The 21,419-nt window shown below is 38.6% G+C and overlaps 2 protein-coding genes across 2 annotated transcripts; one reads left to right on the top strand and one right to left on the bottom strand.

The window, feature by feature from the left end:
• Positions 1 to 702: 702 nt before the first annotated feature.
• On the top strand, positions 703 to 3,274 carry LOC113335468 (putative glucose-6-phosphate 1-epimerase). Its single transcript, XM_026581509.1, has 10 exons — positions 703 to 840; positions 921 to 1,025; positions 1,232 to 1,345; positions 1,498 to 1,549; positions 1,860 to 1,997; positions 2,089 to 2,187; positions 2,296 to 2,393; positions 2,585 to 2,692; positions 2,804 to 2,885; positions 3,007 to 3,274. Exons 1-10 carry the CDS (start codon positions 770 to 772, stop codon positions 3,070 to 3,072), a joined length of 933 nt encoding a protein of 310 aa, XP_026437294.1. The 5' UTR covers positions 703 to 769; the 3' UTR covers positions 3,073 to 3,274.
• A 7-nt stretch (positions 3,275 to 3,281) lies between these two features.
• On the bottom strand, positions 3,282 to 4,988 carry LOC113335467 (pentatricopeptide repeat-containing protein At5g66520-like). Its single transcript, XM_026581508.1, has one exon. The coding sequence runs from the start codon at positions 4,986 to 4,988 to the stop codon at positions 3,429 to 3,431; it is 1,560 nt and encodes a 519-aa protein (XP_026437293.1). The 3' UTR covers positions 3,282 to 3,428.
• Between the last annotated feature and the right edge of the window lie 16,431 nt (positions 4,989 to 21,419).

Raw genomic sequence — 21,419 nt, 5'->3', positions numbered from 1 at the left:
TTATGTAAGTGCACTGGTCGTTCAAGCCTTTAAACAAACACTTGATGTGCATCTTTGAGCTGTTGATGGAGATTTGAATTTGCTGTTGATTTTAAGCTCATAATATCTCCATCTCTACATTGCATTTCACATTTAGAACAAACCCATTCTGATAAACCTTCTCAAACACACATCATCAATCAATGGCATCAATCACTTCACAAGCAGTGGTATTCTCTTTCTTCCCCTGTTTCTTTGGTAAAAGTTAACCCTTAGTTTATATACCCTCTTTAATCTAACGCCTAATACTGATCCTTATCCCCCAAATCTAACGGTTTATATAATTCGGGATTTTCGGTCCGGTACGGCACGGTACTTGTATTGGACCGTGTACATGTACCTCCCAGACCTCGGTTCCTATTTTTGCGACCGGTACCTGTACCTTGTACCTCGGTTCGGTCCAAAACCAGGTACGGTTCCACCGGTTCCGGTTCGATCCTTCGGTCCGGCTCGGTTCCTGTGCACCCTTAGCCAAACTCGCAATCCATTAAAAAATCCGGGGGAAAAATGCAATCCGGTTTTATAACTCAAGGGTCAGCCCAATATCGAGGCAAGAACCTTAGAGATCCACGAATGGATATTCGGGGGGACGTACAACACGTGTCATCTAGTCTAACGTCAGCTGGGTCCATACAATCTCAAAGAGCCATAGAGAGAAGTCAGTCTACCGCTGAAGGCCGCAAAACCTCACTTCCTGAACCACTGAAAAATACTGAGAAGAAGAATAAAAATGGCGACAGTTACAATGGCTTCTTCTCTTCCAACTAACTTAACTTCCTTCAAATTTCGTCGATCCAATCGGTAATTGATGCAGATAATCATGATTATGCTTCTATAATTTGGGTTGATTCAGAATGTTAATTGTTGAATTAATGGTACAGATCTAGTTCTGGTGTTGCATTTGCAAGTTTAAGTCAAGAGACAATTAAAATTACTGAAGGCGCAGGGAATTTACCAAAAGTTGTTCTTACTTCAACTCATGGTAGGTAAGCTTATTATTTCTCTTCCTGAGCTTGTTCAAATTTAATGAGATTGTGGCCATTGAGTATGTGGTTAATTGGTCCTTCACACCCTCATGTGTTTATGATTGCATCCGTATGCTTCAATAGTCGGGCTCGTTTTCACAACTGCATTAACAGCTCGTTGTTAAATTACTTATTGAGTTACTGGGATTTCATTTGAATGTCTGCAGTGAGGCAGAAATATTTTTATTCGGAGGTTGCGTGACGTCGTGGAAAGTTCCAAGCGGAAAAGACCTTCTTTTTGTTCGACCAGATGCAGTGTTTAATGGCAAGAAGCCCATCAGGTTGCTAATTTACTGCTGTAGATATAAGAAAATTCTTGATTTTGATATGCTTGTTTAACTTAAGCCCATCAGGTATCTGTAATACCTGTTTCAAATTTCATATTTTTAGTTTGAGCTTTTGATGGTAACTATTTTTATGTTGTATGAATTAGCGGAGGTATCCCACATTGCTTCCCTCAATTTGGACCTGGAGCAATTCAGCAAGTACGCCCCTAGTTCTTCTACTTTTATGATTTTATTTTGCTTCTCATCTTTTACGCCCTATAATTTCTCGAACTTTCTAAACCACATTCTCGATAAGAGATTACAGATAACAAAGAATGCATCAAATCAAGAGTTGTAAGTTCATAATTTCTAGTAAGATAGTTTTTGTTCGGTTTTCTGGGAAATTGTTCTTTTAAGAAAACAAGCAAAGCGCATCACAACTCACAAGGGTTTGTAACTTCTGTTTGCAAAGTAAATTCTTGTCAACTGGTGTGCATTTTGAACTCTTGAAGTTATCTTTGTCTTGTAGCACGGATTTGCAAGGAACATGAATTGGTCAGTTCTTGACTCTGAGACTATAGAAGGGAATCCTGTGGTAACTTTAGAGTTAAAGGATGATGCTTATAGTCGTTCCATGTGGGACTTCAGCTTCCAAGCATTATACAAGGTCAGTTTCTTGAGACTTTATTGTTGCTTGCAATAATTTTCGTTAAAATTTTAAAATTCTGTATTCGTTAAACAAACGTGTTTGCTTACAGGTCATATTGAATTCAAAGAGTCTCTCAACAGTATTAACAGTGACTAATACAGATACTAAGGCTTTCTCCTTCAATACCGCATTGCATACTTATTTTAGTGTAAGTATCCTATTTTTCAACATTTTGTATATCTCTTCTATATCTATAAATATATGCATTTGGTACCATATAGATTCATTGATACCAATTCCTACTTTTGTCGTGTAGGCTTCTGTTACAGGAGCCTCAGTGAAAGGTCTCCTAGGTTGTAAAACGCTGAACAAACATCCAGACCCTAAAAATCCATTGGAGGGCAAAGAAGAGAGGTTTGTAGATCCTTTATGCACCCTTCCCGAGTAAACAGTACAGGTGTAGTATGTTGAATTGGCATGTATGCATACTTAAATCCTTTATGCAGTAAGTATCAAATAAAGTTCCATTTCCTGAAAGTAAAAGTAAACTTTTATTGAGAATTTTATGAGAGTAAATGTTCAAACTTCTTAGCATTTGAATTCAGGGAGGTGGTCTCATTTCCTGGATTTGTTGACTGTGTGTACCTGAATGCCTCCAATGAGTTACAACTTGACAACGGGCTAGGTGATGTGATATCCATCAAGAATGCCAAGTATGTTGCCGACTCCCTAGTCTGGTTTCTATCATTTTTTTTTGTTTGTTTGTGCGGTTATGTCTGCATGTCTTGAATTTTGGGTTTCCTGATTTTCGTTTGGGTCTGCAGCTGGACAGATGCTGTTCTTTGGAACCCGCATTTGACGATGGAAGCCTGCTACAAAGATTTTGTCTGTGTCGAGAATGCAAAGGTATATAGACACTGCATCTGTTGCTTTCTAGCTTTCTGGTTGCATGAGTCTGCCAAATGCAACAATATCCCATACAACTGAAAGTTACCATTAGGTTAATATATTTCTTTCATCCATGCAGATTGGAGACGTCCAGCTGCAGCCTGACCAATCATGGGTCGCGGAGCAGCACCTTAGCATTGCCTGAAAAGGAAATGTCATTCGACTTGCTTTTTAAATCTTCCTTCTCTTTGTATTTGTTTCTTTGACAACTTCCTTAGCTATCACTCTCTTGCTGCACAAAGGTTGGGAGCAGGTTTTTGGTTTGGAATAATGTTGTTCTGTTTATCCTTGTGCATGTACATTTGAATAAATCCTAAATTTGGCGTCAATGAAGTCTTTTAAATGGATCCAAAATCGCAAGCAGTAGCAACCTTTTGTTAGTGTTTATGTATCCAGCATTAATCACATGAACTATATTCCATTTGTAAAAAAATGGAATCGATTTCTCTCAAGGATCTCACGAGCCTTAAGAGATAAGGTTTACATGTGTTGTGACAATCATCACACGCTCGTAAGTTCTTTATGACCCGGGTGCAACTGATCCCCTGCAAAAAATTCATGTACAATACCATTCAACTCGATTAAACTGCAACCAGGAAGTTTTGAAACTCCCTTATCTTTCATCAGCTTTCTCATTTTGAGAGCTTGATCCAACTGACCCATTGCAGTAAATATCCTGGCTAAGTGAACATATCGCCCACCATGATCACTATCCATTTCTATCAGGGTCTTCCCAACTCGCTTGCCCAGCTCATGGTCACCATGAGTACAGCAGGCACTCAGCAGCGCCCCCCAAATGGCGGCGTTGGGGTTCATGGGCATTTTCTCTATCAACTCTTCTGCTTCCTTAAGCCGCCCAGCTCGACCTAGAAGATCCACCATGCATCCATAGTGTTCTATCGATTGGTTTATATGGTACGTTGTTTCCATACTCTGAAAAATTAGTGTTCCCTTTTCAACCAATCCTGCATAACTACACGCAGTCAAAACACCAGTGAAAGTAACGGAATTGGGCTTGATTCCTGAATTCTGCATTTTTGTGAATATATCAATAGCTTCTCTTCCCCTCCCATGAATTGCTAAGCCGGTAATCATAGCTGTCCATACAGAAACACTTTTTTTTCCTGGACTTCTAAAGACTCTCAGAGCTCCTTCTAAATCTCCACACTTGGCATACATATCCACAAGGCTGCACTCAAGAGCTGAATCGATTTGAATTTGGTTTTTATCAATGTAGGTGTGAACCCATCTTCCTTGCTTTAATGCTCCTAGGTACGCACAAGCTGAGAGAGCACTGGTCAGTGCTAAGTTGTCTGGTTTGATACCGGATATCTGCATTTCATGAAAGAGTTTCAAAGCTTCCAAGAATTTGCCATTGGCTATCCAACCAGCAATCATAGATGTCCAGGATACGATATTCTTTTCTGGCATCTTATCAAACAACTCGCAAGCGGTTCGAATCTCACCACTCTTAACACACCCATCGATCATAGTGTTCCATGAAACTATATCTGGTTCTTGGATCTTTTCGAAAACTTGATGTGCAGATACCAGGTTTCCTAATTTGGCATAAACATGAAGCAACGAATTGACAGAATATACATCGGAGCTGAAGCCAGTCTTCACAATGTGAGCATGAATTTGTAGTATTACGGGTAAAGCCGAAGGATCCTGGAAGGCCTTGAGTAAGAAAGGGAAGGTATAAGAATTGTGTTGAACTGAAGTATGAAGCATTTGTTCGTACATGAATAAAGTTTCTTCAATGTCTCTTATTCTTGAGTAGCCTCTAATCATTATGTTCCATACGAAGGTATTGGGTAAATGAATTCTGCCAAAAACACGCCGGGCATAACCCAAGTCCCCGTAATCCGACATGGCAGAGAAGGTTAATAGCTTGCTTGTTAGGTTGGTGTCGTAAATAAGACCAGTTTTAAACATATGAGCATGAATTTTCTTTAGTTCCTCCATGCCTGAACATCTTTCTAGCAGAGTTTCGGTTTGTGACTGAGATTTCAGGGAGAAATTGAATTGGTTTCTATTTGTCGGAAGAAGGGTTGACATTGTTTAAAATGCTAGTCGAACTTGAGAACAGTATCTTTGAGTATAAAAAGGATAAATTTGGATAAGGTTTTTGTATGTAAGGTCGGTAAGGATTGAGGACACATTTGAATACTTGTTGTTGTAATTTCCCACCGTTTTCTGTCCATCTCTCGATTCATCATTTTATTCATTTATATTGAATTATGTTTTGTTTATAAAAAAAAAAAATGATGAGATTTTTATCCTGGTAATTTTAGGTGCGACTTAAAAAGATTCAAGGACGACTAATAAAACAAAATAGGATGAGTACTAAGTAAAATGAAACCACATCTTATCTTCAAGATTTCATAATGGCGAATCTACCTTGAATAATCGTAATTAATTTATTATTTTTCTAAAAAAATAATTTCGTCATAATAATAGTAATCGTATAAAAATCTAAATATGAGAAAGAAAAAAAAATTTCAACATTTATTTCATTTTTTTTATTAACTTTTTATTAAGATCTTAATGTAATCGGTAGTTTCGACAATTATAATTACTACCGATTATAATTACTACCGTTTATACAATAAACCCAAATAAATTTAATGTTTCTTCAATCATAATCGGTAGTTTCTTCAAGTTATACATCTATTGATTATAGAAGTAGCCCTAGAAATTTTTTTTTCGAATTTTTCTCTTTGCATAATCGGTAGATAATTGTCTAGCGATTATGAAAGAAATGCATTTTCACACATTTTGAATTTTTTTCCTTTTATAATAGGTGGTATTGGAAAATTAACTACTACCGATTATAAAAGTCTCTCTAGAATTCAGTTTTCCCAACTTTTGAAATTTTCGAATTTTTCTACTTTCATAATCGGTAATATTCGCAAATTAATTATCAACCGATTATGAAAAAAATAAATTTTCCCAAACATAGAAGTCCCGAATTTTTTCTTTCATAATCGGTAGTTTTGACAAATTAGTTATCTACCGATTATGAAAGTCGCCCCAGAATTCAATTTTCCCAAACTTTGAAATTTTCGAATTTTTCTACTTTCATAGTCGGTAGTATTGGCAAATTAATTAAAAAAATAAATTTTCCCAAACATATAAAATTTCAAATTTTTCTTTTGATAATCGGTAGTCTTGTCAATTTAGTTATCTAACTATTATGAAAGTCAACCCAGAAATACATTTTCCCAAATCTCGATTCATTTTTTTCTTATTTTTTTAAATTTCAAAACTTTAATAATATTACGATTTGTTTTGAGAATATAAATAAATGATTATACAAAGTTTTTGGTTGGTAACCTAGCAACAAGCTGGGCCCCAACTCCCTTTTGAATAACAATGCCTAATCTATAAAAAATGAAACTATCCAAGCCGCTACTAGCATCATTGCTAACAAGGCAATTCTTCAGACGCTTGAAGAAACCCAAAGTATCTTCGCTGAGTTCCCCTAAAGTGGAGAAATCTAGGACACCAAGAACAAAACCATGTGAGACGCACTTTTCCAAATATTTAGTACGTTTTCGTGAAACCGTAATAAAGATAGCTTTCACTGGGACAAAAGAGCGAACACCATCGCCTGTGAATGGCGAGACACTTGTGACATCAATGAAAACATCTTGTCCATTATCCCAGTTAAGAACAAGGATATCGGCAGGCTTTAAATCTCTGTCATCATCTGTCAGAAAACCAAGAGAAACTTCTTTGCGCGCAGACACAACAACTTTGTAAAAAATGTCTGCAATAACATCACGAACAAGATCATGTCGAAACTTATATTCAACATCTTTAGCACAATGAAGCGCGTGATCCCCAAAGATATCCATGGATTTGTTATAACTTGGGCATAAGCTATTCTCAATAACAAAGGGATACCAAGGCGATGGCAATGTATAACTATGAATTGTCTTGGTCCGAGGCATTAATTAAGGCCACTAATGGGTACAACTAGTAAATAATCTTGTGCATGCTTGACACGGTTCCACTGCCATAAGATGGAATCTCTTACATACATAGTAAATTGGTCTGAGATTTGTTTCTTAACTGCAACAAAATAAGTGACTGACAGGGAGTGCATGGAAGGGGTGGTAGTATCATCGACATAGTAAGTGGAAGGTAAACCACATACCTGGATAAAAGTCTGAAGATTCATCTGATAAGCAGAGCCTTTGTCCGTTGAGAATAAATTACTAAGGATCACCTTTTGCACCGAAGCAGTCTGGCTCTGAGAAGCGAGATAACAGTAGGCACAAGTGTCAAAATTTTTTTATTAAAAATAAAATAGTATAAAGTTTAAACGGTAGAAGCGTAAATTGAAATAGTAAGGATAGCTTAGTACTTTGACCATATTTACACACCCCTTATCTTTGTCCCTAGGTGGGTATAAATAAGTTGCTCCTAATTCTTTTTGGGTCGCCCCTAAACGTGTCAATTTTTTTCTTAGGCAGCATATGGAACGGGTTACGGAAAATTTTGGAGATCACATCTGTTGTTGTAATTTTGGGTCAGACATGTGAGACGATGTAACAGAATTAGTATAGTTAAACACTACTAACTTGACCAAAAGCTTTTTTCCCCCTCCTGAAGCAACCAAAATGTTAACTGCCCAACTTGTAAAAGAACCGAAATGGTAAAAATGCACTACACAATGCTAACATGTTTTTTCTTTTTTCCTGATTTAAAAAAAAAGAAAAGTTTTATTTTTCGGTTTACAATTATTATTGCCAGTTGTAGTTGCTAAAATCTAACAACCACATCCAAAGAAATCTACACCTAAAATGAAGATCTACTCAACCAAGAAGAGATGGAGTGTATCGGAATAAATATGGACACAAGAGTTTTTACGTGGTTCGGCCATTAATGAAGCCTACGTCCACGGTGTTTCACTAATATTGGTGGTGTTACAAAATCGGTGTTACATACAAACTCCATTAAAAGGGATCGGAGTCCTTGTTGAGCTCTATGTTGTGGGAGGGAGGAGAAGACCATCCCTACAAACATGTGTCTCTTTCCCTTATAAAGGGTAGGGATACAAATCAAGTTACAATAGTGCCCTTAGGGCTGACTAGTTACAATAGTGCCGTTTTTTTTTCATTTTCAAATGGTTCAGAAATTAATTCTAGCAATTATAGTTCAAAAACAAAACAAATATTAACTCTAGTTTATTGCCAAGATAGATTTTATAAAATATTACTTGTATTTCTTAAGCATGGCATATCAAAAATCCCTAGGACTAAGCATACTCCATCAAATGAAATCACAAGTAATTAATTTAAAATCTTAATTCAATTAAAATTAGTGCAAAAAGTAAATAAAAGAATTAATGAAATTACCACATGGATGAAATTCGACCTCCTCCGTCGTCCCAGTGTTGGGTTTTAACTCATCATGTAGAAAACACGCTCAAAATATTTATTTATTGCTCAAATGGTGTTTACAATGGAGAGAAGAAGAGAAAATTGTGTAAAACTGTAATCTGCGACGCACAAAAAGCGTCACAGAATGAACGATAAAATACAAGTGCTGCTGATGTTTAGACTGCACTGCGACCCACGGCTGTGCGTCTTAGACACTGTTGATAAACCACTGTCCTTGCGAGTCTGTTCTTCGTGTTCTTCATTCAGCAGCAGCAACAGAGAGTTTCATCAACTCTTGATTTCTGCTTCTCTGGACCTTCTCTCGACCCCAAACTCTCGACACCCATTCTCTGTGATACCAGAAATCTATTTATACTCCTCAGCCTCATTTAATCACGCCATAACTCAAGATAATTCTCTCTTTACTCGGCTTAAAGAGAAAATATTTTTTGGATATTTTCTTCCTTTAATTAGCTCTCCACGCGCTGAAATGATGTATAAACACTCCAAACATGATCTTACACGCTGTAGAATTGATTCAACACTCTCCAAACACATGAGTACACGTCTAAATTTTATGTGATCGTGTGATATTCATTTCTTGAACGTGCTTCCTGATTTCTTGATTGCAATGATTCCAGCCAATTATGATCGATCCTAACACCCAAAATGTCTTCCTCTATTCATATCACAAATACCCATTGAAAATCAGTGGTTGAATCGAACTCTAACCCCTCCAAAAATCGATCGACCCAACTGCCAGTGAGAAGAAATATTTTCCTGCCTTTTTCCAAAATTTGAATTATGATAAGAAAAGTGTCCTCCCCCTAATCCTGTACGGGTGTCCCTTTAGCAATTGGGGTGGAAATAGTAATTTTGGGGTGGAAATAGTAATTTTTCTGGGTTCCTCCGGTACATTTCTGGGACGCTTCCGGTGCATTTCTGAGGTGCCTCCGGTACATTATCCTGGGGTGTAAAACACTACTTTTCGAGCTCATTTCGCCGCAAAGGCTTATTTCTCTAAAAACATCTACAAAAACACAAAATAACACTATAAGTACTTAATCGAGTCTAACAATACAGAATATTGAGAACAAAATAGACACATAAATGCGTCTATCAAATACCCCCAAACTTATTATTTGCTAGTCCTTGAGCAAAACTAATAAAAAATAAATAAAACCGAGTTAATCTCGGGAGGGTTTACCAGAGGTGTGCCCACAAAACCATTACTCCAGACCCTAGCTTATCTACGCAGAACCTTGGAAGGCACTAAAGAATCTCCTTGGTTGGCATACTTATTGACTATAGGAGGAAGTACCCTGATGCGAAATTCCAATTGTTGTACACGAGTTTGCACTCAAGCATACTAAAATTCATATAAAGTGACAGAGCTCTACTCAGATAGTTACACTATGGACATCATATTCGGAGTCAAACTAATCATATGGATAGAAAAAGGAGATGGAAATAGAAAAATGTAGATGGTTTTGATGTTAACCAAATGATCGATGTTTCACATATCTGTCTGAAGGCCACTGCCAGAATGAACCTATCCTAATGGACTGAGATACCGGTCTGACTAATATCAACACAACTGGCATATACAAGGGAACCAGTGGTCAATAACTTAAATCTAGATCAACAAACTGGCAAATACAAGGGAACCAACAGTTGACTACACAGAACAATAACAATTTTTTTTTTTAACTTAACGACATGAATAGATCTTTTTGATCCAGGCGCATGCTTCTTGTCAGCAGATTACACGATAGTTCCCACGGGTCCTGCATTCCACGCTTGCTTAGGCGACGGAAACAGGGAGAACACACACATATTGCTATCCAAGTGTTAATACTTATTCCGATTGGTCTAACTGGTCCGGTCTTTTTTTTTTTAGTAACTCAGTCACTCTAATTCACCCTAGCAGTGGTAACAACTTGAATCGTGTGCCCCACCTAATCACTTAGATAAACATAGTTTAAAAAGAAAAAATACAATAAAAAAAAGAAATGAAAAGGACTCAACGAGATATGGTGAAACTATCATGTTATTACTAACACCTGAGCTCTGTGCTTTTATGAATAGACTCTTTCGATGTTTCCATCTAATCCGATTGGTTCCTCAACTCCTATAACCAAGATGTTCCCATCCACTTAGATTGGTCAGTGCAAACCTTAATAGGCATAAATTTCTAGGCTCTGGAGTTTACTAATTGCAACTAAAAAGTTTCTCCCATACCCCCAAACTTAAATCTAACATTGTCCTCAATGTTCTAAAGATGAAACTAAAAGCATGAACAAGGAGAAACTGTTACCATTTGAAGCGAAAGAGTTAAGGAAAGATACTACTGTGTTGCATGAGCATGGGATACCTCCCAAGAAGTTCTAAGTTTAAAGTCTTCAGCCAGACTTAGGAAAGGATTAGTCAACTCGAACCATAAAGTAACAGTCGAAATAACTGTAGGTCTTCAAAACTAAATAGAGCTGACCAAAGGAAACTGCAATGAACCAAGAAAGTGAACAAGACTAGCATGCCCTTACTTAGTTTCCTTATTAAGAAGTTTATATCTAATTTTGGTTCAGGTTTAGGTTCTACGAAAGGGTCTAAATAGAAAATTTTTATTGGCTGCGTTTCTTCATAGGTGGGATCCGAATCATTAGGTCCTAGAGTTTGGAAAAACTCAAATATGATCTTAGAAGCGCAGAATAATAACCTAAATAACTGAGGATCCTCTAAGTCAATAAGATTTGACTTACAAAATTGACCACAATGAGAGTAGTGGTCATTCTTAAGCAAATATGTCGATTCTAATTTTCCTAAAGCATTTAGGTTTAGTATCACAACTTAATATTCGACACATTTGGAATATAAACGTTCCCACAGTTGGAAGAAAACTATTTGGTGGGAAAACAAAGTCAATCTGGGGATCATAGCCTGGGCAAACCATAGGATGGGTTTCTAACGACTGAACTTCTTCCTGGACATCATTAGGTTCGGGAAAACGAGTATGAAGGTAATCTTGTAAAATTGTCGAGGCAGAGATATCAAGTCCTAAGTGAAGGGACTTTCTGAGAGTTAAAGGTAAGGCACCAGGAAGGTGATAATCACCCCCAAACTTAGAGTTTTGGGTATCTCTAGATAGACTAGCTACAATTTCCCTAATTTCTAGGTCATCAAATTCCTATAAATGTTCAATTGATTCTTCTAAGTCAGGTTCATCCTCACTCATCTCTACGAGTTCATCTTCTTCGTCTAAGACTATTGTTTCTAAATCGCTAGACTCTAAAACATTATTCTCAGAATAAAATCGTTCCTCTAAATCATTATCGGCTTTGTAAACAGGAAATACTACATCGTCTAAAACGAGGGTATCTCTAGTCAAATCCTCGTCCTTTTGAATAGGTGAATAATTATAAAAATTATTTGGATTTGAACTAGAAATAATATTATCATTGTAAAGCTCAATTGGAGTAACCATTTCCTGATCACTATTCCTACATAAGTATGATTCTCCATCAACACTATTCTCATCATAATAACATGAAAAAGATCGAACCTCATCAAAACAAGTAGTGCTACCAATTCTAACCTTGTCATCTTGATTATGAAAATAACTATCCTCATTTTTAAGGGTATAATTGGAAACACTATATTGGAAAGTAAGATTATTTCGAGCAAGTCTTTCGTTCGTTTCAGCCATCAGCTTGAGGGATTCCTCTATATAAAGTTCACTCATTATTGTAGTTCTTTCGTCTAGAATTACACTATTCATCTCAGCTAACTTACGCGTCGACTCAGCTAACTCCCTGAGGGACTCTTCTAAAGGAGGAATAGGAACAGAGGGTTTATAAAAAGAACTACTTTTCAATAGTTTGATTGTATCCTCTAGAGACGAAGAACTAGTACTATAATCTTCTTGCTCGTAAGATTGATGCATGTGTGGATAGTAATTGGGCTCACCAGGGTATGACCCATATCCTTCCAAATGATGGCGTTCCCAACCACTATTCCCAACATGGTCATAAAAAGGATGATGTCCATATTCAAATTCAGGTCGATAATCATTGTATTGGCTTCTATTATACCAGTTCGACATTCTTAATTGCAAGGGAATTCTACACAATCACAAACAAGGCTGACTTGACCAAATCAAACCTATAAAATCTAGCAAACAACAAGCATGATGGCTCCACTTAGATTGTTTCTAGACTAGCTTCTAATCCTTCGAAAGGGAATTCGTTACAATTTAAGCAAACCCCTCTGGAATCAATCCGAGTCAAAGTAAGTTGAATTGAGGCGAGGGAAGCTCAGTGGAGCTTTGATACCCAAGGCCTCACCGGTATCACAAGGCGGCGCAGTCACGCATTCAACTCATAGAAACCATCATGAACTTCGAAGTATGCTAAAAAGAGTAACCAATATTTTTCGAAAGATTTTCCTACCAAGCTCGTTACCCTATCGGTCTCGTTCTAATCAAATTTTAAGCTTGGGTTCGCGTTAGGTTTCGTTTTCCTAAGGCGGGCAAGAAGGGAGCGGTGATGAAATCCGAACCCTTATCTTGTATTGGCCAGGCCTTGCCCTTTACTAGGAATTTAAAAACAGTCCAAATTCGTCCTCAATCAATGAATCACCTTAAGGAATACAGTAACTCGCTTACAGGAGATTCGCGAGTGTTTCGATGGACTTACCTCCCGTACCAGACGGGGGATGAACCGTTGAAGTCGACTCGGGCCACGAATCCTATGTCATGTATGAACCCGAGGGGCCGAGACGATATAGTAATCGTCGTCCTTCCCTGCACACAGTTTATATATAATTTTTTTTTTATATAACCCTTCCGTAGGGTTTAAAATTAAAATAAATTGTCCAAAATCCAGTCCAATGAAAAGAAATACAAATAATAATAATAATAATAATTACAAAAATAAAATAAAATGGAAAGTCTCTTAAAAAAAAAATCTCTCTCTTTTTTTTTTTCTCTTTTTTTTTTTTTTTTGCTTTGTTTTTTTCCTTCTCTTTTAGCTTTAAGCTTTGATTCCAAGGTCTTTAGTATCCAACTTCAAACCTGTAATACAAAGACACAACCAAAGAGACGTAAAAAAACAAATGGAATAATAAAAATAAATAAAAACCTAAAAATTCTACCTAAGCACAATCCGCGTCGGCGGCGCCAAAATGATTAATGATTTTTGGTGGTTGTAGTAATGAGGTTCAAACTCTCGGACTTGTGAAGGATAATTTTTTAGACTTAATAGAAAATAAATATATAAAAAATATTAACAATATGGGAAGAGTACTGGGACAAGATTCGGCCGTTTTTTTTTCATTTTCAAATGGTTCAGAAATTAATTCTAGCAATTATAGTTCAAAAAAAAAAAACAAATATTAACTCTAGTTTATTGCCAAGATAGATTTTATAAAATATTACTTGTATTTCTTAAGCATGGCATATCAAAAATCCCTAGGACTAAGCATACTCCATCAAATGAAATCACAAGTAATTAATTTAAAATCTTAATTCAATTAAAATTAGTGCAAAAAGTAAATAAAAGAATTAATGAAATTACCACATGGATGAAGTTCGACCTCCTCCGTCGTCCCAGTGTTGGGGTTTAACTCATCATGTAGAAAACACGCTCAAAATATTTATTTATTGCTCAAATGGTGTTTACAATGGAGAGAAGAGAAAATTGTGTAAAACTGTAATCTGCGACGCACAAAAAGCGTCACAGAATGAACGATAAAATACAAGTGCTGCTGATGTTTAGACTGCACTGCGACCCACGGCTGTGCGTCTTAGACGCTGTTGATAAACCACTGTCCTTGCGAGTCTGTTCTTCGTGTTCTTCATTCAGCAGCAGCAACAGAGAGTTTCATCAACTCTTGATTTCTGCTTCTCTGGACCTTCTCTCGACCCCAAACTCTCGACACCCATTCTCTGTGATACCAGAAATCTATTTATACTCCTCAGCCTCATTTAATCACGCCATAACTCAAGATAATTCTCTCTTTACTCGGCTTAAAGAGAAAATATTTTTTGGATATTTTCTTCCTTTAATTAGCTCTCCACGCGCTGAAATGATGTATAAACACTCCAAACATGATCTTACACGCTGTAGAATTGATTCAACACTCTCCAAACACATGAGTACACGTTTAAATTTGATGTGATCGTGTGATATTCATTTCTTGAACGTGCTTCCTGATTTCTTGATTGCGATGATTCCAGCCAAATATATCGATCCTAACACCCAAAATGTCTTCCTCTATCCATATCACAAATACCCATTGAAAATCAGAGGTTGAATCGAACTCTAACCCCTCCAAAAATCGATCGACCCAACTGCCAGTGAGAAGAAATATTTTCCCGCCTTTTTCTAAAATTTGAATTATGAGAAGAAAAGTGTCCTCCCCCTAATCATGTACGGGTGTCCCTTTAGCAATTGGGGTGGAAATAGTAATTTTTGGGTGGAAATAGTAATTTTTCTGGGTTCCTCCGGTACATTTCTGGGACGCTTCCGGTGCATTTCTGAGGTGCCTCCGGTACATTATCCTGGGGTGTAAAACACTACTTTTCGAGCTCATTTCGCCGCAAAGGCTTATTTCTCTAAAAACATCTACAAAAACACAAAATAACACAATAAGTACTTAATCGAGTCTAACAATACAGAATACTGAGAACAAAATAGACACATAAATGCGTCTATCAAGGGTCATCGGGCCCAATGCCATGTCCCGATTGAGGTATCTCATCACTATCTTTTAGATTCAGTGGAAGTGTATTAGTCGTTCCTAGTTGCTAGGCCCGATGGTCCCGAGTGGTTATCGACCAACCATCTCGGGCAAGTGGTCACGGCCACTTGCGATGGGGGTACCCTGTCAAGTGTAAGTAGGTTACATGGCTGAGAAGAAATCGTATCTTAACAGCCTTTGATAACTGGCTTCCAACCACCAGAACCCTTAGGCTACCTCGGCACTTGCACACTGCCGCTACCCCGAGTATCGAATAGTCAGTCGACTGTAAGCCACCTCGGCACTTCCACACTGGCGTTGCCCCGAGTACGATGACTATTCAAGTGTAAGTCACCTCGGCACTTCCACATCGGCGTTGCCCCGAGTACGAATGACCATTCGAGTGTAAGTCACCTCGGCACTTCCACACTGGCGTCGCCCCAAGTACGAATGACCATTAGTCGCTCATGTCTTATTTCCTACCCCTCGCGGTTTTAAAGAAAAAATGACAAGTTAGCTCCTGGCTCGTCCAGGTCTCTTAGATCACCTCGGATCATTCCGTTTGATGACCCGAGTACGAATGACTTGTGTGTTACAGTACGCTAACAACCCAAGGCGTCCCCCAGGTTATTATTTTCCAAAGCCTGTGTAGTCTAAGTTGGAGTCAAAAGTCTTAGACCATCTCGGGCCATTCCGTTTGATGACCCAAATACGAATGGTATATCGTTGTGTTTATCATACCATCGCCTTACCGATGTACGTTTCATGCAGTACACTATGTTCCACGAATATTCAATTTCGGTCCCGTTTCGTTGCCACGATTTGTGAGTTCTTTCCTTGATCTTGGAGTTATCAGTTATCTCCCGAAGAATGCCTTCATTCTACCGTTTGTCCCGATTTGTCCGTTTCACGTTTCGCCCTGACTTTACGCTTTGTGTTAGGATTGACAGAGTCCTACATTGCATCTGTAGTAGATTGTTGTTGGCAAGGTGAGCTATTGTCTCACTGGTAGTCAAGCTTGGTATGTTCATGTACAAGGGTTTCGATGGGCAAACAGTCGTGATATTTCCCGAGGTTGCAGTCGGCCGTTGCAGCGAGGTAATCGATTCCGTACTGATGATGCCCGAGATGATTTACTGTCCACTGATCTAGGATATGCCCAAGTTGTTTCATGTTGGCCCGGAATGACTTTCTCCCGATTTGTTGAAACGGAAAGGAAGTATTCGTGAGTTGGTTCTCTGGAGAATCATTTTCTCCTTGTCCGTTCAGCGTCACACACTAGAGGAATGTCTCAGTCACACGTTGCTCCAAGTATCGCCAAATCTCCCACGCCTATAGACTAATTGGGAAGAGAAGTGATTGCTGCTATTTCAGCTCACGAACATCCCAAGATCGATGCTCACCATCATGTCACCGTTGTATCTCGCCCGATTAACTCAAAGGTCCCTGTGAATCCCAGTTATAAGTTAGCAACTGCAAAGAAAGTCTAGACCCTTGAAATGAAATTCTCAATTTCTGAAGCTCTTTGTTGGACTCGTCATGTGGTTTCACTCAGCGCCTTCTCAAGAGTTTTTGCAGATGTTACTCAAGCTATCAACAATTAAAGATCTAGAGACAAGAGGGAAAGGATTCTCCCCTTTCTTAGGTGTCGCTCGTAAGTTGATGAGCCTTGCAAGCTGGAATCGACAATGTGATCATTCCGAGTTGGCTGCTATCCCGATGATCATTCGCAACAAAGGAGTGTTCACTGCTAGGACCAGAAGTGTATTGTCTATTCCCCGACTTGAGTAGGCGCAGCAGCTTGGTATATTGCTTTGTCCCGAGATGACTGATTGTTGTTCATAGTCCGCCCGGCATAAAATAGTAAGTCCCGATGAAGTAAACTGGGTCATTCTACCGTGTTATTCATCGTGAAAATTCTCCAAGCGATCAGGGTCTCCTTATTTGGCTTTTCGGTCCTCCAACAGTGGCTAGTCATGGTAGGATTATATCGCTACGACCTGACAAATGAACAATTGAGATCATGAAGTAGCTTTTCATGGTTAAAATGATCATCTTTATCTCAATAAATAATGTCAGCGTCATTTACAATAATGCGCAGGAGTACGTTAAATGCATGTATGTATGAACCCCTTATCATGTTTAATAACAACATGCTAATAGTGTTTTTGTACCCTTGAAACAGAACTAAAAGGTGTATGTGACAATATCATACTAAGCTGCTTGCAAAATTCTTAAGTTCACTTTAATGAGATCTCATGGGTTGTGCACATTCATTTAGAGTATATCATGTAAGCATTAATCGAAAGGAATCAAAAGATAAGAGAAGAAAAGTGTGTAGTCCAGTTTGTCGTTTCAAGACAAGCTCATCTAGAGCTGAGGCCCGAGGAGGTCTGAGAAATCCTTGACTTGTCATATGTGGAGATGCCCTAATTTCATTGGTGCCATTCATGAGAGAACTATTACTGCGAGCTTTTGTGTGCTGGGATGTGTTAGTTGGGAGAAGTGTTCTCAGTTATCGCCCGAAGACGATGAATGCCCGATACGTGATGGTCACAGACGTTTCTGGCTGGAATCCGAGTGGATTGTATGTGCCCCGATATGATCTGGCGCGAGTAGTTGCAACTTGAGATACTACTTCCTTCCTTTCGGAGTTGATTGACCTGAACAATCTGTTCCAAGATAGCTTCCTTAGATGAAATGATGTTTCATGAGCAGACTAATATGGTTAACTCCAAGATGGTTGATCCGAAGTGATCGTCCATAACAGGATCTTCCAACATAATCTCACTGAAGGGTCAATAATCGGTCTATCATCATTTTTCTGCAATATCCAGTCAATCGAGTGAGTACCCCGAGCAAATTTTAAGCCTGATTGCATATTTGAAATCTAATCGACAAAAGTATTACTAACTACATGATTTATTTTCTCCAAAATTAGGCCAAAAAGTGGGTATTTGATGTTTTCGAAGTAATTTCAGGCAGGATTTTACAATTATACACAAAATCTGGTTCGGATCATTCACTAGAATTTGAGTGCTATGAGCAAATTCGAACATTATACGCACTGTATTGAGTAAAATAAGTGTTCGAGAAGGGTGGTACTTAGCCCTTATTTTCGATAGCTGGTGCCATGGCCTGCACTTTTGCAAGTGACAACTGATCATTACTATCGTTTCAAAGAAGTAATTGACGTTGCTGCGACTCATAACTATCCATGGGGTTAACATCCGCCACCGCATAGATGCCTCATTCAGTTTCATGATTCTAGTAGGTTCTCCCGATATATCTTTGTAGTTGAGTTGTGATGTCCGGCGTTGGTTAAAGATGGAGTCTGAAGCGTTCTTTAGATGATCATATCCGAGATGGTGATTGAAGGTGATCTGATACAGGAAGCGTATGTGAGTCCGAGTTGATCGTGTATGCAGTTCTTCTCCCAATGATGGGTAGTGGCCAGAAGCTGATGAGACCCGAACTAAAGGTTGTATGGAGGAGTGCAGAAGGTAAATTGATCCGAGACAGATGATCCAAAGTGATTATTCATAATGGTAGCTTCCCGAGATAATTTCTCCAGAGCTGATTTCACTCCTTTCATCATCTTCTATAACAAGAAGTCAGGCAAGTGAGCACCCAAGGTAAACTTAAGCCAAATGTACTGTTGGCGACATGATCTGGTTCCTCCAAATCAGGCCAAAACATTAATTAACGTTTTATTAAATAACTTGAGGAAAATAGGCTTTGTCAATTAATGACAAATCCAGTTTGGACTGGTCGTTAGCCTTTGAATGTTTAACCTATCGTAACAGATGAATTCGGATGTTAAACGCTCTGTAATGAGATAAGTGTTTGAGGGTGACGGTACTTAGCTTTCAATCATGACAGTTGAGAGTAGATATCATCTACAAATTACGACACGATCCACATGTCCGAGTTGGCCTGGTCAGAGAGTATTGTTTCATTTCCATGAGTAAAGTTGCCCCTCTATGGGAGTCTATGCCGTCGCCTGAGGCTCGTGCTCATGCTGTCAATATCATTCTGCTTCTCGATTGATACTCGGGACTGGGTTTATGCACCTGTTATAGATGAATGTCCCGATGAATTTGAACCGACTCAATTTTCCTGAGCCGAGTCTTCTGCACGAGTTAATCTGAAGTTTCGGTACCGTCCGATATGGTTCACATTTCCCGAATGAGGTGATCTGACCCAAGATAGGCGTTGTAAGTAAAAAAGGGTATGGACGATATGGGTAACTCCGACCTGTCACTTTGGTATCTGCCCGATGTTGACTGGCACAAGATGATTTTGAGCCGAGTAAGTTGACTGATTCGCCCCGATGTGGAATTACACGAGACTGAGTTGCCGCCGATGAACCTAGAGGTGACAGAACAGCTAAGGTTAGAACAACCAAGGTTTGATTGAACGGTAACGTTAGGTCCCGATGATGATCTCTTCCGAAACTGAGTTCTGAGACCCGATTAATCTGATGATGGTGCCATGAATTTTGATCGCCTAAAAACAGAATTCGATGAACTCTTGTGACCAAACCCAAGATACGTTTTACTGAAGTAGCCGAGCCCGACACTGATTGCAATTTATGATCTGGAATTCATCCGAGGTGAAGATAGACGAGGTGGTGATAAGTTATGTCCAAAGTTCTTCATTCCATGCAAGTCCATAACTATTGTTTCAGCTGGAGTTGGCAGGCGAATCTAGTGTACATGCAAGGTTACGATACTTGAACTAATTGATCATAGCTCCGTCCAACTGTGGCAGTTTTTCCTGTGACGATTTCTTTTGAGATTGAGTTGGTGAATCCCGATTAAGTTGGTGGTGATTTCACAAATTTGATCTTCCTGTAACTCCCGATGGCTATGGCAAGAGGCGGTACCCACATGATGGTTAAAAGAATCCCCGTACCAATAAATCAATTAAGTGAATAGCCGAGAAGAGCAACTGTATCATTCGATTCAAGACATAAGATATAAAAGCCTCGGCTAAAACGAATCGGAAAATTCCCCAAAATCATCTAAAGATTTCGTTATTCAAAATTTTCACAATAGCTTAAATGGGTTTGTAAAACAAGATCTATTGATGGCGAATCTCCCATCAAAACATAAATCGAGCACAGGTTTTGAAAGAAAATCCAATTTTTTCTCAAGAACAAACCCTAGGTTTCACAAAATGCCTTTTGAGAATCTTTTAACTTGAGACATTCAAATCTCAATGTTTAAGAACAAGACAAAAGAGAAGATAAGGAAGAAGATTCGTCCTGTTTCGATTTTTTATTTGTTGACGGTATCTCTGTTTCCAATCTGGTTTAAGTTCTCTCCATACTCGTCCCTGCTTTCACATGCAGAACTTCCGATATTTCTCTCCAGATGTTTCTGTTGTTTGCTGTCTAAAGATCGCTCTTTCTAGACAAAGCTCCATATTTACCCCTCACACTTCAGTCTCTCCGATAGTCAGTAGATCAGTACTCACTTCCCTCAAACTACTTCAAAACCAAAAGTTGCAGAAGAAGACTCCCGGTCCCCTTAGTCGGCGTCAGAATGTAGTTGCTAAAATCTAACAACCACACCCAAAGAAATCTACATCTAAAATGAAGATCTACTCAATAAAGAAGAGATGAAGTGTATCGAAATAAACATGGACACAAGAGTTTTTACGTGGTTCGGCCATTAATGAAGCCTACGTCCACGGTGTTTCACTAAGATTGGTGGTGTTACAAAATCGGTGTTACATACAAACTCCATTAAAAGGGATCGGAGTCCTTGTTGAGCTCTAGGTTGTGGGAGGGAGGAGAAGCCCATCCCTACAAACATCTCTCTCTTTTCCTTATAAAGGGTAGGGATACAAATCAAGTTACAATAGTGCCCTTAGGGCTGACTAGTTAGGATAAGATCTAGTGAGAGGACCATATTCCCTAAAAAAGGTTGTATCAAACTAAGCTACTTCTATCCTAATTTCTCGACACGTGTTCCTAAGATATTTTACCACTACATCAGTGATGTTTGTTTTTGTTATAGCTTCTGATCTGACTTCAACAAGTTGTGAATTTTTATTGGGGAAGAAGAAAGTAGAATCTAATCCATCCGGGCATGTTGCCTTCAAATTCATATTCCATAGATTTCCAAGACGATCAACGTACGAATAATGTGCATGAAAGATAGGATCTACTGTAGAGTACGTAACTAATTAAAGTGCACCCGTATCTTCTTCTTTAATTTTTAGGTGTAGATAATCCACAGGGCTAGGTGGCAAGATTCTAAGCTATGATACACCAAATAAAAAAGAGCGGCGAAGTACAGGATAGAACCGAACGGCGCAAAGAGCGAGGTATCACGTGGGTCGGATGTGACGTGAC

Source organism: Papaver somniferum, unplaced genomic scaffold, assembly GCF_003573695.1.
Source record: "Papaver somniferum cultivar HN1 unplaced genomic scaffold, ASM357369v1 unplaced-scaffold_148, whole genome shotgun sequence".
Lineage (NCBI taxonomy): Eukaryota > Viridiplantae > Streptophyta > Magnoliopsida > Ranunculales > Papaveraceae > Papaver > Papaver somniferum.
The sequence above is the reverse complement of the archived record's forward strand: the minus strand, read 5'-3'. Positions and strand labels throughout refer to the sequence as shown.

What these genes read in the sequence shown, in the direction of transcription:
- LOC113335468 (XM_026581509.1), top strand. Translation starts at nt 770, where the DNA reads ATGGCGACAGTTACAATGGCTTCTTCTCTTCCAACTAACTTAACTTCC. An exon ending in CTTACTTCAACTCATGGTAG is followed by an intron (nt 1,026 to 1,231) that starts GTAAGCTTATTA and finishes GAATGTCTGCAG; the next exon opens with TGAGGCAGAAATATTTTTAT. An exon ending in AATGGCAAGAAGCCCATCAG is followed by an intron (nt 1,346 to 1,497) that starts GTTGCTAATTTA and finishes TGTATGAATTAG; the next exon opens with CGGAGGTATCCCACATTGCT.
- LOC113335467 (XM_026581508.1), bottom strand. Translation starts at nt 4,988, where the DNA reads ATGTCAACCCTTCTTCCGACAAATAGAAACCAATTCAATTTCTCCCTG.